At 57.9% G+C, this 17,266-nt stretch overlaps 1 protein-coding gene across 1 annotated transcript in view; it reads left to right on the forward strand.

The window, feature by feature from the left end:
- The first annotated feature begins 9,305 nt into the window (after positions 1 to 9,305).
- The window catches only part of TMEM132E (transmembrane protein 132E), a 55,374-nt gene continuing 47,413 nt past the window's right edge, over positions 9,306 to 17,266 (forward strand). Inside the window, exon 1 of the mRNA XM_072779489.1 lies at positions 9,306 to 10,218. Coding sequence (XP_072635590.1) covers positions 10,152 to 10,218 — 67 coding nt within the window. The 5' untranslated portion in view covers positions 9,306 to 10,151. The remainder of the gene's footprint in view (positions 10,219 to 17,266) is intronic.

Here is a 17,266-nt window from a genome sequence, read left to right on the forward strand (position 1 = left end):
GGAAGCCCTGAGAGCCACGGCCCCTGCCTAGGGGACTCCCCAGGCCTAAAGGGGAACACAGCTCCCTCCTGATGGCAGAGCAGAGACCAAGCACCTGCCTTGGGAAATGCCATCTGAATGGCAGACATGATCTCTGCCACATTCTGAGTGCCCCCCTGAACCCCCACCGCGCGGGCCCTGGAGAAGAAGAGTCCTCAGCTCAGGGCTTCCTAAAGGAACGTTTCTCATCTTTGGCATTAGGCAGACCTGCCTGAGTTCAGATTGCAACTCTGTGCTTTCCTTTCTGTGCGTCCTTGAACCAGTGACTCAGCCTCTCTGAGTCTCTTTTTTTTTACCTGGAAAAATGGGATCTGCTTTGAGGAGAAAGCAGTGAGGCTGTCTGGCACAGGGAGCCCCTCAGTGGTGCGCAGCTGCATCTGGGTCAGACGGACTCACAGGATAGGGGAGAGAGTCAGCCTCACCCGCTCAGGGACCCTGGCCCTTGAAGGGAAAAGGGAAGCCAGGTCCCACGAGGTAGTAACCAAGCCAGCAGTGGGAAGCAGAAGCAGGGCTCCAACATGCCACAGCCCCCCTCCCCCCTGCCTTGGGTCACCCAAAGATGGCAGGCGGCCAGAGGCCTAGATCATCACTGAAGATGACCTAGGGGCCTATGGCGACAGGGACATAGGCCCTACCTCCCAAAACAATTCCAGATTTGAGAATTCTACTCTACTACCCCAGAGGCAACAGAACAGTCCCATGGACAGCCCCCCACCCCCAAAGAACTGCTTCTGAGCTGGCACCGCTTCCTTTGGGGTTATTTTTAGCTTGTTTTCCCGGTAATGATTCTTTTGGGTGGATTTCAGGGTTGTAGCTGTGTGCTCTCTGGGAGACAGGAGCTGTATCCATACAAGAAAAAAAAAAGAGGTTGTTATTCATAGTAATTCGACTGGATTTGTAAAGTTATTATTAAGCATTTGTCACCACAAAAGTCACTTTGATTTGGCTTTCCTTGGAGCCGTCCTCCCTGACCAATTTTGCTTCCTTATCTCACAGAGGAGGCCTAGAGAGTTTAGAGGGGCCATCAAGAACACACAGGGAAAAACAGAGACCACTCTTCTCAGAAGGGAAAGGGAGAAGGCAAGCCCTCTGGGGCCTGCATCTCAGAGGAGGAACATGGTGTGGATAGTAGTGATAGCAAATACGCGGTTTACCTCGAGCCAGTCACTGCTCCAAAGGGCTTTGTAACACTGCAAGGTAGGTATTATCAAGATCCTCATTTTAGGGATGGGGAACTGAGCACAGAGAGGTTAAGTAAGTAGCCCAAGGTCACACAGCTAGTGGACAGCAGAGCTGGGATTTGAACCCAGGCAGTGTGGCTCCCGGAATTAGGTTCCTAACCATCCACTAGACAGCCCCTGGTAGCTGCCCCAGGAGCATCTGATCTGAAAGACCAGTGGTGAGCTGGAAACACGGATGCTTTCACTTAGCCCAAGGAGGGAAGGAGGTGTCCAAGCAAAGAAGACACTGCAGTCACCCCAAACTCTCTTCGAGGCCCCATGCTGATGGATTTTGAGGTAAGCACCAGAAGCCCTGGGGAGATCAGCCTCAGAGGACATTTATAATCGATGTGCTCTGAGCAGATGAAAAGAACACAGGAGTAGACAGACTTGGAATTGAGCCTCGGCTCCTCCACTTTCTAAGCTGTGTAATTGTGAACGAGTTACTTTGCCTCTCTGGGCCTCAGCTTCCTCATCACCCAATGGAGATGAGATTTACGTACCGCTCAGAATCATTGCGAGAATTCAAAGAGGTGATGGGTAGGAAGCTCCTGAGCCATTACCCCTCTGCCCTTCATGTATTCATTCATTCGCTTGTTCACGAAACATTTATCGAACATTAAACGCACATATGGAACTATGCTTGGTGTTGTGGGCGACTTACAGATGAATAAGACGTAATCTTTGTCCTTAAGGATTTTATGAGCCAATAGGGGAAGCTAAGAGATCAGGTGAATCCTAACTACAGGGCAGACAGTGATTGATTCCACCTGGAGTGAGGAGTAAGGTCTTTGCAGGAAAGGCACCATGAGGAGGTGGGGAAGGAGGAAATAGTATTCCAAGCCGGGAGAAGAGCAGGCAAAGTGCCCCAAGGCAGAGAAGCATACAGCTAATATTAGAGGGGAGAGTGGCTAAAGGTGAGGTGCGGGTGTGTGTCGAGCGCTAAAAGCAAGTCTGGGAAATTTGGAATTAATCCTGAAGGCGGTGGGGGCACCATAGCTGGCCTTCTAGCAAGAATGGGACAGAAGGAAGCTGAGAATCAGATTTGGGGGTGGGGTGGGAAACTAAACCAAGGATTCCCATCCTAAGGGACTGGGAAGGAGAACTTCAGTTTGGATCCTCGAGTTCCTTGTGGGAGAAGTCAGGTGGGTTGCCCACGGCTCTGGGTCTCCTGTCCCCACTTGTAAGGCTCACCGACTTCCCAGGTCATCTGGAACAGCCGTACAAGCCTAAGGTGTTGGAGCCTCCTCGCTGGTCCTTGGCAGACCTGGCTTCCCATCTCAGCATCCCCAGCAGTCCAGCCTGGCATCCTCCACCCAGAGCAGGAGTCCTGGGCACTGCCAAGCCCAGGAGCCTGGCAGAGCTGGCTCGATGACTCTGTGGCATCACAGCGGTTTGGGAGGGTCTGCAGAGAAGCCGGGCCCCTGGCTCTTCCTCTTCCACCTGTACCTGGCAGCCGAGTTGGCCAACAAAAGAGAAGTTGAGTAAGTTGTAGGAAAACCAAGAGTTTACTGCCATTCAGCTGCTGGGCCATGGCAAAGACAGTATGCTTGCTCACTGAATTTCTCTCTCTCTCTCTCTCTCTCTCTCTCTCTCTCTCTCTCTTTCTCTCTCTCTCCCTGGTTCTGGCTATTTCTCTGCTTCGCATTTGATCAGAGCTTTGCCTTTGGAATTAAGTGAAGCTGTGTGGGGGGTAGGGAGGAAAAGATGGGAGAGCAGAGCCCAGCCCACATGGCCAGAGTCCAAATCCTCCCTTGGCCGGGTGCCCAGGGGTGGTCCCAGCTTACTGTCAGTGTGTGCCCGAGGGAGGAAGGGGAGGAGGACAGCTAGAGTCAGGGCTGGCAGAGGGTGGGGGTTGGAGGAGTGTGCTGCCTGACGAGGAACCAAGGGTGGAGTGCTCTAGGGAAATGCAGCTAGATGCTTCTGTAAACAGATGGTTCAGGGGGCAACTCATTTTGCAGAGTTGGGATGTGTGTGCATGCTTGTGTGGGACTGTGCACACGGATGCACTGTTCAGATGCTTTATCAGCATCTCAGTGTCTTTTGCTTGTGTGGGGCTGTGCACACGGATGCACTGTTCAGATACTATATCAGTATCTCAGGGTCTTTGCCCGTGTACATGTAAAGTTGTGTGTAACTGAATATAATAACATGGGAGTGTGTGTCATCACAGGCATATGCCTTTGTGTGTCCTCTTGCCTCTCCAGCCTCCCTCTCCAGTGCCACTCCAGCTCCCAAGGCTCCAGCCCTGTTGTATCCCCATCACACTCTATCCTCCCCATACCCCCACCTCCTGGTTCCAGGCCCTTAGGAAAGCTGCACTCTCTTCCTGCAGCAGCCTTCTCTCCTGTCTCCCCTCCCCCACTTTCCTGACACACGTCAGCAGTTCTTTCTTCAGAGCAGCTCAAAGCTCACCTCCTCCAGGAAGCCCTCTCCCTTTTCCTGCAACACCCAAGACCTAGGCTGAGCTAGAGGCCCTTCATTCCAGCCCCCACAGAGCCTGTCCTTTCCTCTCTGGAAACACTCCCAGCTACCCTGCTTCATAATCCCTATGTCTGCCCACTTAGCTTTTCCAACAATGGTGAGTTCTCTGAGCTCATTTTATTCAGCTCTCTCTCTCTCTCTCTCTAGAGACCATTTTATTCAGCTAGCTTAGCTCCAGACACATAGTAGGTAGTCAATAATTCATTTATTCAATAGCCACTAACTGTGTGCCCAACAGATGCCACTCCAGGGGCATATAATGAGGACAACAGATACATGGTGCCTGCCTTCCTGGGTCTCCCTTTTATAGGAGGACAGAGCACATCGACACAATGCCATGCCTGCTTAGATTCATGACAAGACCCTCTAGGGGCACCGAATAAGGACGAGTGTGTGCAGCGTCGGGGAAGGCTTCAGAGAGGAAGAGGTATCTAAAGTGAGCCGGAATGAGTGAAAGAGTATGTAAATGCAGTTACTAGACTGAATCCAAGGCCTGAGCTGAACCGAATCAGGGCTGAACCCCCAAAATAATGACCTGGGGAGCTTCATTCTCTCCATCAAAGAGAAGACTGGTTCCCAAGGCCACAGCGGGACTGAGACAGGTGGTAAAACTTTGGTGATGGCCATACCGTGGGGGCAGGGAGCCAGGCCTAACCTTGCATGGGATTATATTTCTATCTATCAAGAACTGGCTGTGTGACCTTGGGCCAGTGGCTATCTCTCTCTGGGCCTCGGGTTTCTTATCTATAAAATAGGAAGGCAGTGGATTCTAATCATAATCCTAATCGAGAACATGACCACATCCCGGGGTGGGGGAGTGGATTAACTGTGTAGTAATGACTGGTTGCTCAGGACACAGAGAGAAACGGAGCAGAGGGTAATACAGCTAGGATTTGGACCTCGGCTGATTCCATACCGTCTGTGTGTTCCTTTTTGCTCATGAAGCCATGCAACCATATCACTCTGAATCTAGGAGGACTTCATATTGGAAGTCCCTGAGTGGACATGTTAAGATGGGCAGGATTTTAAGTGGTGAAGAAGAGTGGTAATGAGGCAGGGGCACAGTGCCAGCCAAGGTGTGTGTGGGGGAGAATAAGCCTGCAAGGCGGAGGACATCCCTGGTGGTGATGCTGGCTGGCCTGGCCTGACTGGGGCAGAGGATTCAAACTGGGGAATTAGTAGTAGCATGGTGCTGTGGAGAGAACACTGCCCTCTCATCAGAGGCTCCAGTGCCCCCAGAGCCCCTGAGCTGGCCTCCACAGCATTGCCCTCCCAGCACTGAATGGCCTGTTTGTGCCTGGTGCCCCCACTGACCAAGACTTCTCCAGCCAGAGGCAATACCACTGTTATATGGAAGCGTGAGAACTTACACCTCACAGTAAGAGTGGTTAAGTGGGTTACATACCGAATTGGGGCTCAGCTATTTCTTTGCTGTGTGAGCCTAGGCAAGACACTTACCTTCTCTGAGCCTCAAGTTCCTCCTCTGGAAAATAGCAATAATAATAGCATCTACTTAACAGGGCTGTAGTGAGCACCCAGATAATGTATGCAAAATACCCAGCATGATGCCTGATATATCAGAAACACTCAGTAAATGTTAGCTATTAATATGACCAGGCACTCAGTATGGGTTTGTAGAACTAAGCTCTTGAACTTCCCCATCTGGCTCTGGTCTCTCTTATCCAACCTATGTGTTCCAGGACCTAGCACAATGCTTCACACATAATTAGAGCTCAAAAAAAAAAAAAAAAGTCACAGTATTTAATAAGATGACTAAATTAATTAATTAATATAAGAAAATGAATGAACTGAATGACCTCTGTTTTTGCAGCTGTAAAATGAGAGGCCTAGCTTAGGACATCACTGATCCCCGTGCCAGCAGGATTCTAGGGGAATCCCAGGAACTCCCCACAAATGGTGAGTCCCCCCTTAGTGAAGCCCCATATTGGCCTGTCCTATCTTCTCCAGTTGGCAGGCATCCTGAAAAACTGGGACATGCTGACAGGGCAGATGTCATCAGGTCCGCCATGGTGGCAGGTGGAACAGTGGAGGAAGCAGATGCCAGTTTCAGCCTGGGTCCTTCATAGACTCCCATGCAGAGCACAGGGACCTAACACAGAGCCCAGCTTGCTTTCTGGCTGCGTGGCAGGAGACTGGGGCTTTTCTAGGCACCATCCAGGAGCTGGGGTTCTAGGAAACCCCCAACCATTGCCAGTCCTCTGGCTGGAAAGATACTTGGCCCCGAACAAAATGGGAACAGCAGAAAGGAGATGCCATCACCCAAATGAGTAAGATTTGGGACAAAAGAGTAAGTATATGCCAGGCCCTTTCTCCAGGCTGGGATCCCCTTGGGTTTGCTCCTCTGACCTCCTCCCCAGGTTCCATGAGTTGGGCTCCATGAGTAGGCCTCATGGGTGAGGTCAGGTCGGCCTGTGGGGGTGTTTAGGACTGTGGAAAGATATGAGTCCCTTTCCAGGTAAATGACATACGGGGTTGGAATAGTTGGGGCAGCTGGCTATGTCTACTTCATGCCAACCACTTCCTTCCCGAGTCCTAGAACTGGCATCATCAAGAGTTACAGGCCCATGGGGCACTGGGGTTGGAGTAATTTGGGCACTTGACCCCCTAGGTGGGCTGTCAGCAGCCCTTTGCTTCCCTAGGGCCAGGAGACCGATCTGGCATTTGGAGCAACAGAGGATAATCAGACATGTGGCCCGGGCAGGCAGCTTCTGGTCCATGAAGGCTAGATCCACGTAGGGGGTGGCAGGAGAACCTGGGACTGAAATTGCACAGCAGGCTGCCCTCTACTTTTTTTGACCCTGGGCCTCAGTCTCCTCCATACATAAGAGGAGCAAAAATGCATGCTGCCCTATTACTTCTCACAGTGGTAATCCATGTCAGTTTAACATTTGTCTTCCCCTCTAGAATGTAAGTTCCATGGGGATGGGCTAGGTCTACCGTGCTCCCTGTTGTGAGTAGTGTCTGTGATGTTGGAGACATTCACCAAGGTGCTGTGAAAGGACACAGGTGTGTGTGTGTGTGTGTGTAGGCTTATTTTCCCTTCTTCTAAGAGCTGAGGAGGGGGGTGGAGAGGAGGGTAGAGAGAAGAACCAGAACTGAACTCTGTTCAGTTTCCAGAGAAGGTCGGGAGAGTGGCCTGAAACTGCTGATCCATGCCAGCCATGACCACCTGTGGAGGACAGCTTGGTGCACATCACTGGGGGCAGTGGGTCCTCAGCTCAGAAAAGCAAACTTGTGTCTCTCCTCTAGACTTATGATGTACAGGCCCTGTGCCCCTTCGAGTTGGGGGGTGGGGTGGGAAGGGATGGAAGTCCTTCCTGCTTCCTTCCTCCTCTTCCTGGAGCCCTCTTGTCTCAGAAGGTGGCTTCTATCCCTCTTTCTCCCACACACACACAGCCCGGATTGCTGGCTTGCCTCTCAGTGGGATGGTTAATAAGCCCTTGGGTGACATTAATTGCCATCAGGCATTAGGGGCCTAATGAGAATCATCTTCCTTGATGAATCCAGCACCTTCCATCCCGAGGGCCTCCCAGAGCCGGGCCAGCCCTCCCTAGCTGCACCTCAGAGCTCCAGACAGATGTGGCGGTGGGGGAGGGGCGAGCGCGGCTCTCCGCAGGCCCCAGTGCTAAGCTGAGGCAGCAAGAGCCGGCAGCCAGGGAGGAAGGCGGCTCTCAGGAAAGGGTCCAAGCCGATCTTCCAAAAAGAAAATGTCACTTTCCTGGACGAACAGGAAACTCACAGGGTCAAGGAGTCTAGGGCAGAGTCAGGTGCCTGGGGGGACAGAGGCTGAGCACCCCAGCTGGCCTTGCTCTGACCTACCTCACCCCACACTCTCAGACTGGTTGAGAGCAGAAGTACGGAGGAGTGACCCCCAAGATCTGTAGCCACTTCCCCCCCAGCCCCATAAGAGCTGTGTCCACAGGACTGAAGACCCTGTCTGTCCCTCCCGAGTTGAGTGGGATTAGATGCGGCCCCCGGGGGCTGGGGCGCGATACCCCAGGATGCTATAAAATCACTGCCCTGATGGCACGCCTGGCTGACGGTTGACGGTTGACTTGTCGGGTCTGATCTGGGTTGCGCTCCACAGGAACCGGCCTGACGGCGGTAAAGAACGCCCCCCCCCCCCCCCGTGAACAGGTGCCCGGGCGAGGGTGCCAGAGGGGCAGTTCCCCTCCCCCACCCCACCCCCACCCCCCCGTCTCTGTAAAGGCCTGCAAAACAACCTGTAGGAAGGCACGTCCCCTCCTCTCCGCCCCCACCCAGCGGCGGACGGGATTTCCCCAGCTGCGCCCGGGGTCCATCCCGGCCCGAGCTGCGCCCGCGAGCTCCCCGCGCGGCGGAGGGGCTGGGCGCGGCGGCCCGGCCGGGGCCCACCCGGCGCCCCGGAGAGCCCCGCGCAGACTGGGGGTGGGGTAGGGTGCCCCCTACCCGCGCCTCCGGGGAGCGGCCGTGGAGCGCCTCGGCGCCTGGCGAGGAGCGTGCGGCCTCTGAGAGGGGCCGTGGCGGCTGCGGTGCTGTCCACGCGGGGAAATGCAGCCGCCGCAGCCGGCCGGCCCCGCTCGGGCCCCGGGGCTGGCCTACGACCCGGAGGAAAATAAAACCTAGGAGAGAGGCGAACGGAATCGCGAGGTCGGCCGCGGCCCGCGTCTCATCCAGGAGCCGCGCGCGCCCCCAGGCTGGGAATGCGGAATGGACACGTGGACGGGGGGCGGCGTGGGGGGGTCTCCGAGGCGCGCGAGTCGTGGGCCGCGCGCTCCGGGCCCACGTGACCACGGGGACTCTGGCTCGGCGCCCGCTGCGGCCGGGGTGGGCGCTGCGTCCCGGACGGGGGAGGAGGGCGGGCGCGAGTGTGTGTCTCTCGAGTCATTCACGGCGGAGCAGCCGGCGCGATCGCCGAGGAGGCAGCGGCGGCGGCGGCGGCGGCGGCGGCTTCGGCAACCGCGGCTCCCCCACCGCCTCTCGCCTCTCGCCTCTCGCCTCTCGCTCCTTGATCCTTCTCCCCCCACACACGTCCATGGGGAGCCGGCCCCCCTGCCGGCACCTCCTCTCCGCTCGGCCCCCTAGGCACCAGCTGCCGCCTCCCCGGCCGCGGGCTGCGCGGGCGCCCGGTGCCCCGGCCCCTGGCGTGGCGCCCGGGTCTCGCCGCCCGCAGCCCCGGCTGGCGAGGCGCTCGGCTCCCCCAAACTGACTCCGGGACCGGCGAGCCGATGCCCAGCCGCGCCACGGCGGCCAGCGAGCGGGCGTCCGGGGGCCGGGCGGGGGCGGCGGGGCGAAGGAGACGTCGGAGACTCTGAACCCCGGAAAAGTTCAAGGTTTGTGCAGCCCCCCCGGGAAGGCGAGGAGCGAGGCGGAGCCGCGCGCCCCCCTGCTGAGACTGCGAGACCCCGGGCGGCGAGGGGGCGGCCCGGAGCCGCCGCCGACCGCCCGAGCCCCTCGCCATCCGACTGCGGCGGGCGGCCGGGAGGCTGGCGGAGGCTGCCGGAGCAGGGAGGGCGCGCGTCGGGCGCTGGCGCCGGTTGTCCCCTGCCCCGCTCCTGCGAGCCCGGTCTGCACGGGGCAGCGGGCTCCGGCCGCACCCCCCTCGCCCCAGCCGCGGAGCCGCTGCCCCGGCCGGCGGCGCCGAGCCAGCCTGCGCGGAGCCCGGGCCCTGGTCGAGACTGGAGAGAGCGCGCTGGAGCCGAGCCGCGAGCTCTGCGAGGGGACGAGCCGCCGGCGCCCGCCCGCCTCGGGCATTCTGTCCCGGCGTCGCCTGGGGTGGTGGCGACCCGCGTCGCCGGTCTCAGCGCTGCACGGAAACTTTTCCTGCTCCGGATGGATTAAAGTTGCCTGGATTTTCTCTTTCTTTGCGAAAGAAATCATTCATTTGCACCTAACCTGGGATTTTTATGCTGGGGCTGCTGCAGGGCGCTTGGAGGAAGGAAGCCGTGCTGCTGTCTATGTGGGGTTGCCACCGACACCGAAGGAGCTGGGGCTTGCGTCGGAAATCTGCACCCTCGAGCGAGTTCGGACTCGAGCTGGGCCTCGGGGCTGCGGGATCCAGCTCTCGGCTCTAGGCGGTCCCCGAGACGCCGGTGGCCACTGGGCTCCGGGACCGCACGTGCGGCTCCCCCCTCGCCGCGCAGATCCTGCAGGGGGCACCAGCCCGGGGAGGTGGAGGCTCCTCCCGCCCGGAGCTGCGCCCCTACCAGCTCCGAGGGTGTAGCCGGCGGCGCCTGGGACGCCCCCTCCCCTCAAAGTGTCCCCGAATTGCGCTCCCTGCCCCCCAGAGCTCCGGCGGAGACCCTCGGGCGCCACGGCCACCCCGAGCTGGATGTGACCGAGCCCGGGCCGGGGCCAAGTCGTCGACGACTGTTGCCCCCTCGGCCCCTTCCCGCTCCCTCCTCAGCCATGGCCCCCAGGATGTCGGGCCGCGGCGGCGCCGCCCTGCTCTGCCTCTCGGCGCTGCTCGCCCACGGTAAGTGTCGCGGCGCGGACTGGGGAGTGAGGATGCGGCGGGCGCCGCTGGAGGGGGCACCGAGAGACGGGCGAAAGGCGAGCCCCCACCCCCGGACTCGCAGCCCGGCATCTCGGGCTACAGCCGAGTTACCTCCAGCACCCCCAGTCCTCTGGCGGGAGCGGAGGCTGCGAGCCCCGCCCTGGGGACCGAGCCCGGACCAGGAAAAGGGAGGGGAGGGGGGGGTACTCCAGTCCTTCCCTGGTTAGGAGGAAGGGTCCAAACCCGAGAGTCTGGGGGCGTGTCCGCCCACGGAAATCTATGGGGGATCCAAGGGATCGGCTCGATCGTGCCCGGGCCGCCCTTTCCCACTCCCACCCCCGCAGCCGGCGGGACCCGGGCCGGTTCGGGTCCGCGGGGACCGGGTCTCCTCCGCCCCGGGTGCGCAGGCCGGTGCGGGGCCGCGCCGCCCGGAGCCTCGCTTCCTGCGGCGGTCCTCGGGAAGGGAAGTGGACTGCCGGGGGGCCGGGGGGCCGCGGCGGCTCGCTGCCCGCCTCCCGCCGTCCTGTGAGCTGCATCTCAATGGCCGGCTGAGCCGAGCCCGGAGGGCGGGGGTCTGGGCCACGGGCGCAGGCCGGGCGGCGGGAGCGGGCGGCGCGCGGAGGGAGCGGGCCCCGCGCTCTCGCGTTCTGCAATCTGTTGCGTCTGCTCCCCAGGCTCGCCCCGGGCTCCGCGGTAAAGGGGGTGGGGGAGGGAGGGGCCGGGCTTGGCGCGCTTTGGCAGCGGGACGGCGGGGACGCGGGCGGGGGACCGAGGGTCTCTGAACGCCCCCCCCCCCCAGAGTGACAACTCCGATCCGACGGGAGGAGGCTGCAGCGGGCCCTCTGCAAGCGGGAGGCGCTCCAGGAGGCGAGGGGCGCGGACCGAGTGGGGAGGGAGAGACCTGGGGTGGAGGAGGAGGATGGGGGAGAGAGGCCCTCTGCCCCCACCCAACCTGAAACCGGCAGACCTGGGACACAGTTCCCCTAAACGGCGGCGGGGAGGGGGGTTCGGGGAGGGCTTTGTTGCTCCGTACTGAGGGGTGAGGCTGGACAGGCTGGAGAGGGACTCAGATGGAGAGGGCAGTAGGCTCTCCGCGTGGACGGAAGACCCTCGATATGTCGTGCTCAGCTTTCCCCCACATCTGCCCAGTCCTGAGGAGCCGGCCCAGGCTCCCCTTGAGCGCGCCCACCGCCTCAAACCAGCTGCCTCACATCCTCACCAAGGCGCGTTCTCAAGGGTGGAAGAATAAGGAAAGGAATCGGCTCCGGGAATCCGGGGTCCTGGGGTTAGGAGGGGGTGGGGAACCGACCGACCTCCCTCCAGAGTGGATCGGTCCTTCCCGGCTTGGGGGGGTGACTCCGGTCCGGAGCTGTTTTGAGTTCAATTCACCAGACACTGCCAACCTCAGTGCTTTATCGGAAGAATGGGCAGGGCGGGGATGATGGGGAGCAGGGGTAATGCAGCTGGGAACCAGAGATCTGGGCTCCGTGTGCCAGGCTGAGGCCCGGGAGCAGGTGGGGCCGTGGGCTCTGCTTGTCTGCGACCGGGAGCTGCCGGGGTTCGCCTGTGACCCGGCCCCAGTGAGCTTGGAGTCTGGCCGCCTAGCAGGACGAAACTGAGCCCAGGCCTCGCTCTGGGCGTGGTTCTGCCCCCCTCTGCGCCTTGTGTCTTGTTGCCTGAGTTCCCTTCCTAAAACCCAGCCATGGCCCCACCTTGGGGCAGCCCACTGTCCACTGCCCAGCATCCTGACCCCTCAGCCTGCTGTTAAAGATCCTTTCTCTTTCCTCACCACCCAGAATCCTGCCTGCTTCCTCACATCCAGCCCCAGTAGGGCCTAGCTGTCCTGGCGCTGCTCCTCTAGAGGGTTAGCAATCTGCTTCATTTTTCCTTAGATGTCCGTGTCTTCTCTGTACCCTGTTAGTTCTGGAGGGGTGGAGGCAGAACCGTGGGCTTAGCATGGTTCCTGTACACACAGGACCCAGGGCTAGCTGGCCGGCTGAAAGAAGCTATTTGCAGGGGTGGCCTGGGAGTCCTCCACTGAGCCCACATTTTCCCCTCCTGATTACCCGGATCCCTTTCCAAACTCCTTCCTGGAGCCCCCATCCCATGCCTCAATCTCCCAATCCTCAAGGAAGGGTACCAGCAGATGCTCAAAGCTTAGAGACACCCCCCCCCCATCCCAAGATGGATAAGGCCAGAATCCTAGAAGTTCCTCCCCCTCAAAAAAAAAAAAAAAAAAAAGCCATCTTCCCTGGACTTTCCTCCTTCAGGCTGCCTGACACCCACCCACCCAAACCATTCCTCTATACACAAAAGGATATACGGATTTAGTCTCACTTCAAACCAATTCTTGGTTGGGATTTCTGAGCCCTTCAAAGATGCTGGGATTGGGGAGAGGGAGTTGTAGTTTTGGATGCCTGGCAGGCTATTGCCAACACAGCCAGACTGGGAGCCAAATAGCCTGGGTTGCTGTCTGACTCTGGCGCCATCGGGCAGGGTGACCTTGGGCTGCCTCCCTCATGTTTCCCATCTTCCACAAGCAGTGTGCCCCCCTCCCTCCCCTTCTCACTTTGTGCCAGGACCTCTGGGCAGATACCATGTGTGAAAAGAGCCCCACTACCTTTCAGGGCCCAGCTTAGCCTGGTGGGGTGGCAGCCTAGACACCTCTCTCATCTCCAGGCTTCTGAGAAGGCCACTTTCCCGCATCTGGTCTTTGGGGAGGCTTTCTGCTCCATTTTTAGTTTGACTAGGAGTTTAGGGGGGCAGGGTGCTGGTTAAATCTGTGGCAGAGCTGATAATGTCACAGCCTCCTACTCGGTAACCTTCATCACTGGCTCTCCACTGCCTATAGGATCAAGGAGCCCTTCTTTGGCCCAAGAATCAAAACTCTTATATGATTTTATCTCAATCCACGTCATCACCTTGGTGGCACTGCCCGCCCTTCGTCCCCCATGCATCTTAGAAAGTATCACCTGGCTCACCTCCCTGCCCCTCTGCTTTTGTACCCACCAGCCCCTCCCTCTAGAATACCAGCCTCCAGAAATCCATATCTAGCCATCAAAACCCAATCCTAACCTCATCTCTTCCAGGGAGTCTGCCTCTGTTGCCCCTTGGCTTCCCACCAGCAGCCCCCACCCTGCAACAGAAGCAAGTACTCTTTCCAGAGCAGCCGTGGCTCTTCATGCTGCATCTCTGGCACTCCTCATAGGCCAACAGTGTGTGTGTGCAGAGGGGGTGTGTGGGCATATTTCTGAGTACGCCCCTCCTCGTCTCCGCATACTTGCATTTAGAGCAGGTGCCATGTGTTCTTCATTTTTGCCACATTCTCCAGACATAGTAGGTGCTCTGAAGAAATGAATGAGGTGGGAGGACAGCTCTATTGTGGGGCCCTCCCAGTGGATATTGACAAGAGAGCTCTGGGGTGTGGGGGAGAAGCTGGGACCAGGAGAGGATAGGCATGGATACCAGGAAGACAGCAAAGGAATGGGGCAGAGCCATGCCACGCCCTCTTGAGGGGCACACACAGGATATGCATATCTGAAGTGACACAGTACAACCCTGCCCCACAGGATATAAACGCAATGTCCCATGGCACTCTGATTACACGACCTCAAACGCCTGTGTCCTCACCTTTTGGTCATCAGCCTGGCAAACTTGAGTTTCCCTGGTGGGTTGGGTCCATGCTCTCCCCACCCCACAGGATGGCCCAAGCTCTGGGCTCCTTTGGGGAGGCAGGAGGGACACAGCAGAACAAACTCAGCACTGACCCTTGGGACGTTCCCTCACTGCTGGGAATGAGCAGTGATGCTCTGACCTCCCCCCTGCAAACACACACACCCATCTTCATCCTGGCCACATGGAGCCCTACACCACAACACAGCCTTGTTATGTTTGAGACCAGTAGGTGGGGATGTGTTATAAACTTGGTGGCAGAAGATGAGCTTTATTAGAATCCTGAGGATAACTCAGTGCGTGGCTGTAGGAGGTAAGGCCACGGTGGAAGATGAGGGGAGGACCTGAGCCATTTCCGAGACCCTCGCTGGGGGCTTGTCTGGAACGGATGGCTCCCAGGCCTGAGATTGACAGTGAGGGCTCATGAGCCTGCAGAAACTGAGACCCTTAGAGGCACCAACTCCAACCACCAGGGTCTGCCCACCCACCTGGGGCAGGGGAAGGGGGCTGCATGGCAGTGGGGGAAGGCAGGCTTTGCAGCCCTACACATGGTGATGGTCATCCACAACCTTGAAACTGAAAGAACCACACAGAGCCTCTACTCCAGCCTTCATGCAGATGAGGACATGGACGCTCAGAGAGGGAAGGGGATTGGCCAAGGTCACCCTGCCAGTTGTTCTAGAATCAGAACCAGCACCAGAGCCCAGAGGGGATTCCCGGATTGGTGGTTGGCTCCAGGCCACTCAGCAGAGATCCTGCCTACCTCTGTTATCCTGTCTCCAGGGCTTTGTCCAAAGATGCACTTCTGGCCTCAAGCCAGCCTCGAGTTCCAACCAGTCAAGAGAACCAATCACCAGTGGCGTTAATAAGCCTCGCCAAGCACTACAAGGGAGAGTGGAGGGGTTCCGGGCCTTCAGCTCCCTTTCATGAGCTCCAAGTCCAGTTGAGACTAGAAAAAGGCCCAGATTCTAAAATTCAAGGCAGTTTGAAACCAGAGTCTCCAGGAAACAGGAGACGGGTTCAAATCCTAACTTTGCTGTCTACTTGCTGTGCAACCACAGTAAAGCCATCTCCCTCCCTGAGTTTTTTCCTCCTCTATGGATGAGGGGACGGTGCCCGTCATATCCCCTTCCCTTTGTCTTGTCTCTTGTGATGGACAAGCCTGCCGTTTTGTCTCTTATGCTTCTCGGCTCCATGTGGGGCTTCCCTCGGATGATGCCACAGCAGATGCTAACGAGGGTATCCGTTTCTTTCTCCCCATCCCCTCCCCAGGATCCTCCTTACTTCTTCCTTGCCAGTATTCAGCACAGAATTTTAATAAGAGATTAATGAACCAGTTGTGGTGGTTTTGTTTTAAGAAAATGAATTCATTTCTTTCTATTTTCCTTTTCTGTCTTCTTACATGAAAAGTGGGCCTCCTGACCATCAATTGGGTCAGCCCTGCCTACTCCAGCCATCCCCAAGAATGGGGCAACATAGCAGGAAGCACCAGCACTGTGCTAGCTACTGCACCCATCTCTGGGAGAAGACCAGCCCACCCCGAGGAGAGAGGCACTGAGGCAGGGGAAGCCAGTGCTGTAACAGGGAGGGGACCAGCCCTACCAGGGACACAGGCAGAGAGGCCAGACATCATTTTCTCCTTCCTCTGTCCCATTTGCCCCTTTCAGCCCCTCCTGCCTCAGCTCCCCACGCACACACGTCCACCCCAGGCCCTACGGGCTGGTGCACAGTCCAGCAGGATAAAGTGGATGATAGAAGCAATTGTGTGGTGCCCAAGGCTAGTTGCAAGCGTGAGTGAATGCAAGAGTGAATGATTCAGGGCAAGGAATAGGTAGAAAAGGTCATGGAAGAAAATCCCTTTTTGCCTAAATTATCTAGAGGATTATTTGCCTTTGGAAAGTTCTGCTTTTTATCACCCTTGAGTCCTTCCTGCATTCTCCTCTTGCATTCTTGCCCACACTGTTTTGGCTTGTGAGGATGGGCAACTGGCTGCTCTCTTCTTTTGGAGGACTTTTCCCATTCTTTCCACCCCAGACACAGGGGGCAGGATGCCGGGGCAGGATCCTCAGGGCCCTCAGAGCCAGGAGAGTGAGGTGCCCAGGGTCACCTGATAAACAGGATGACACTCACAACAGTTGAGGTTTTCAAAGGCGTCTTCATCCAAGAATCCAGGTCTGAATGGCATCAGCCCCTACAGGGCAGGCTCCTGGCAACCAGGACACCCTGAACTCTAAACCCCTGCCCAGGGGCTTGGCCCCAGAGGGGGCCAACCCTTGCCCAGAAGGAGTCACGGCCACACTGAGTGACAACCTCCCTGTTTGAGGGAGAAAAGGAGAGGAGGGAAGATGCTTTCTGCCCCCACCCCACCCCAGGAGTGCCTAGTACAAGGGAACACAGTCTCATGCCAGAGAGGCCCGTCTGATAAAGGAGGCACAGCCCCAGCCCTCAGATGTCTTTTGTCCCCTTGTGTGGTGACAGTCTGACACTGGGCAACAAGATGGCCACATCGGCCCAGAAGTGGAGGGCCCCACCTCGCAGGCCTCCTCCTCTGCTCCCCGCCGCCCCCAGTGCTGTTGGAGAGCATGGCTCTGGGCCAGAAGCGAGTGTATTTTTGGTGGCTTGGTACAGATGATGCAGCAGACTTGTCACGGCAGGAGAACGGTGTTGCTGGAAGCTCGCGGCATGGGCACACGCGTGCGTGAGCAACCACACAGGCACGGGCACACCTGGACACGCTTGAGAGCTCCCATGCTTCTTTGGAGTTCAGGTCCACCATCTCATTTGACCTCCACAGTAGCCGCTGGGCACAGGCAGCTATCGTGATCCCCATTTTACAGAGGGCGAAACTGAGGCCCCACGGAGTCCTCACCACACCAGCTCCTGAGGTCATTTTCCCACCCTGAATACGGAAGGCTTCTTGCCATCCCTCTCTGTCTCTCAAATACAGGGAATAAGCACAGACATGGACAGGCAGACGCGCAAGTGAGTCCCCCTCATCTTGAGCCCCTCTCCCCCTTGTTGTCTAGGCTTCTTTCAGTCCCTTGAAGGAATAGTGCTCTTTTCCACGTCAGAGCCTCCGTACGTGCTGCGGCCTCTGACCGGAACAACTTTCCATATCTATCTCCTGCCCAGCCTTCAGGCCAGAGTGTAACCAGCCCTCCTCTGGGAAGCCCACCCTGATTCTCAGGTGGACAAAGACCCACCGCCTTCTGCAACTCATCACCGATTTGCCTTGTGTGTACCTGCACTGCATGGCCTCCCTGCTGGCCGTAAGCCTGAGTGGACCTGGCCTCTTCCTGCTGCTGTGTTCCCGCAGTCTACTGGGATATCTAGAACAAAACAGGCACTTAATGAT

Source organism: Canis lupus, chromosome 16, assembly GCF_048164855.1.
Source record: "Canis lupus baileyi chromosome 16, mCanLup2.hap1, whole genome shotgun sequence".
NCBI lineage: Eukaryota > Metazoa > Chordata > Mammalia > Carnivora > Canidae > Canis > Canis lupus.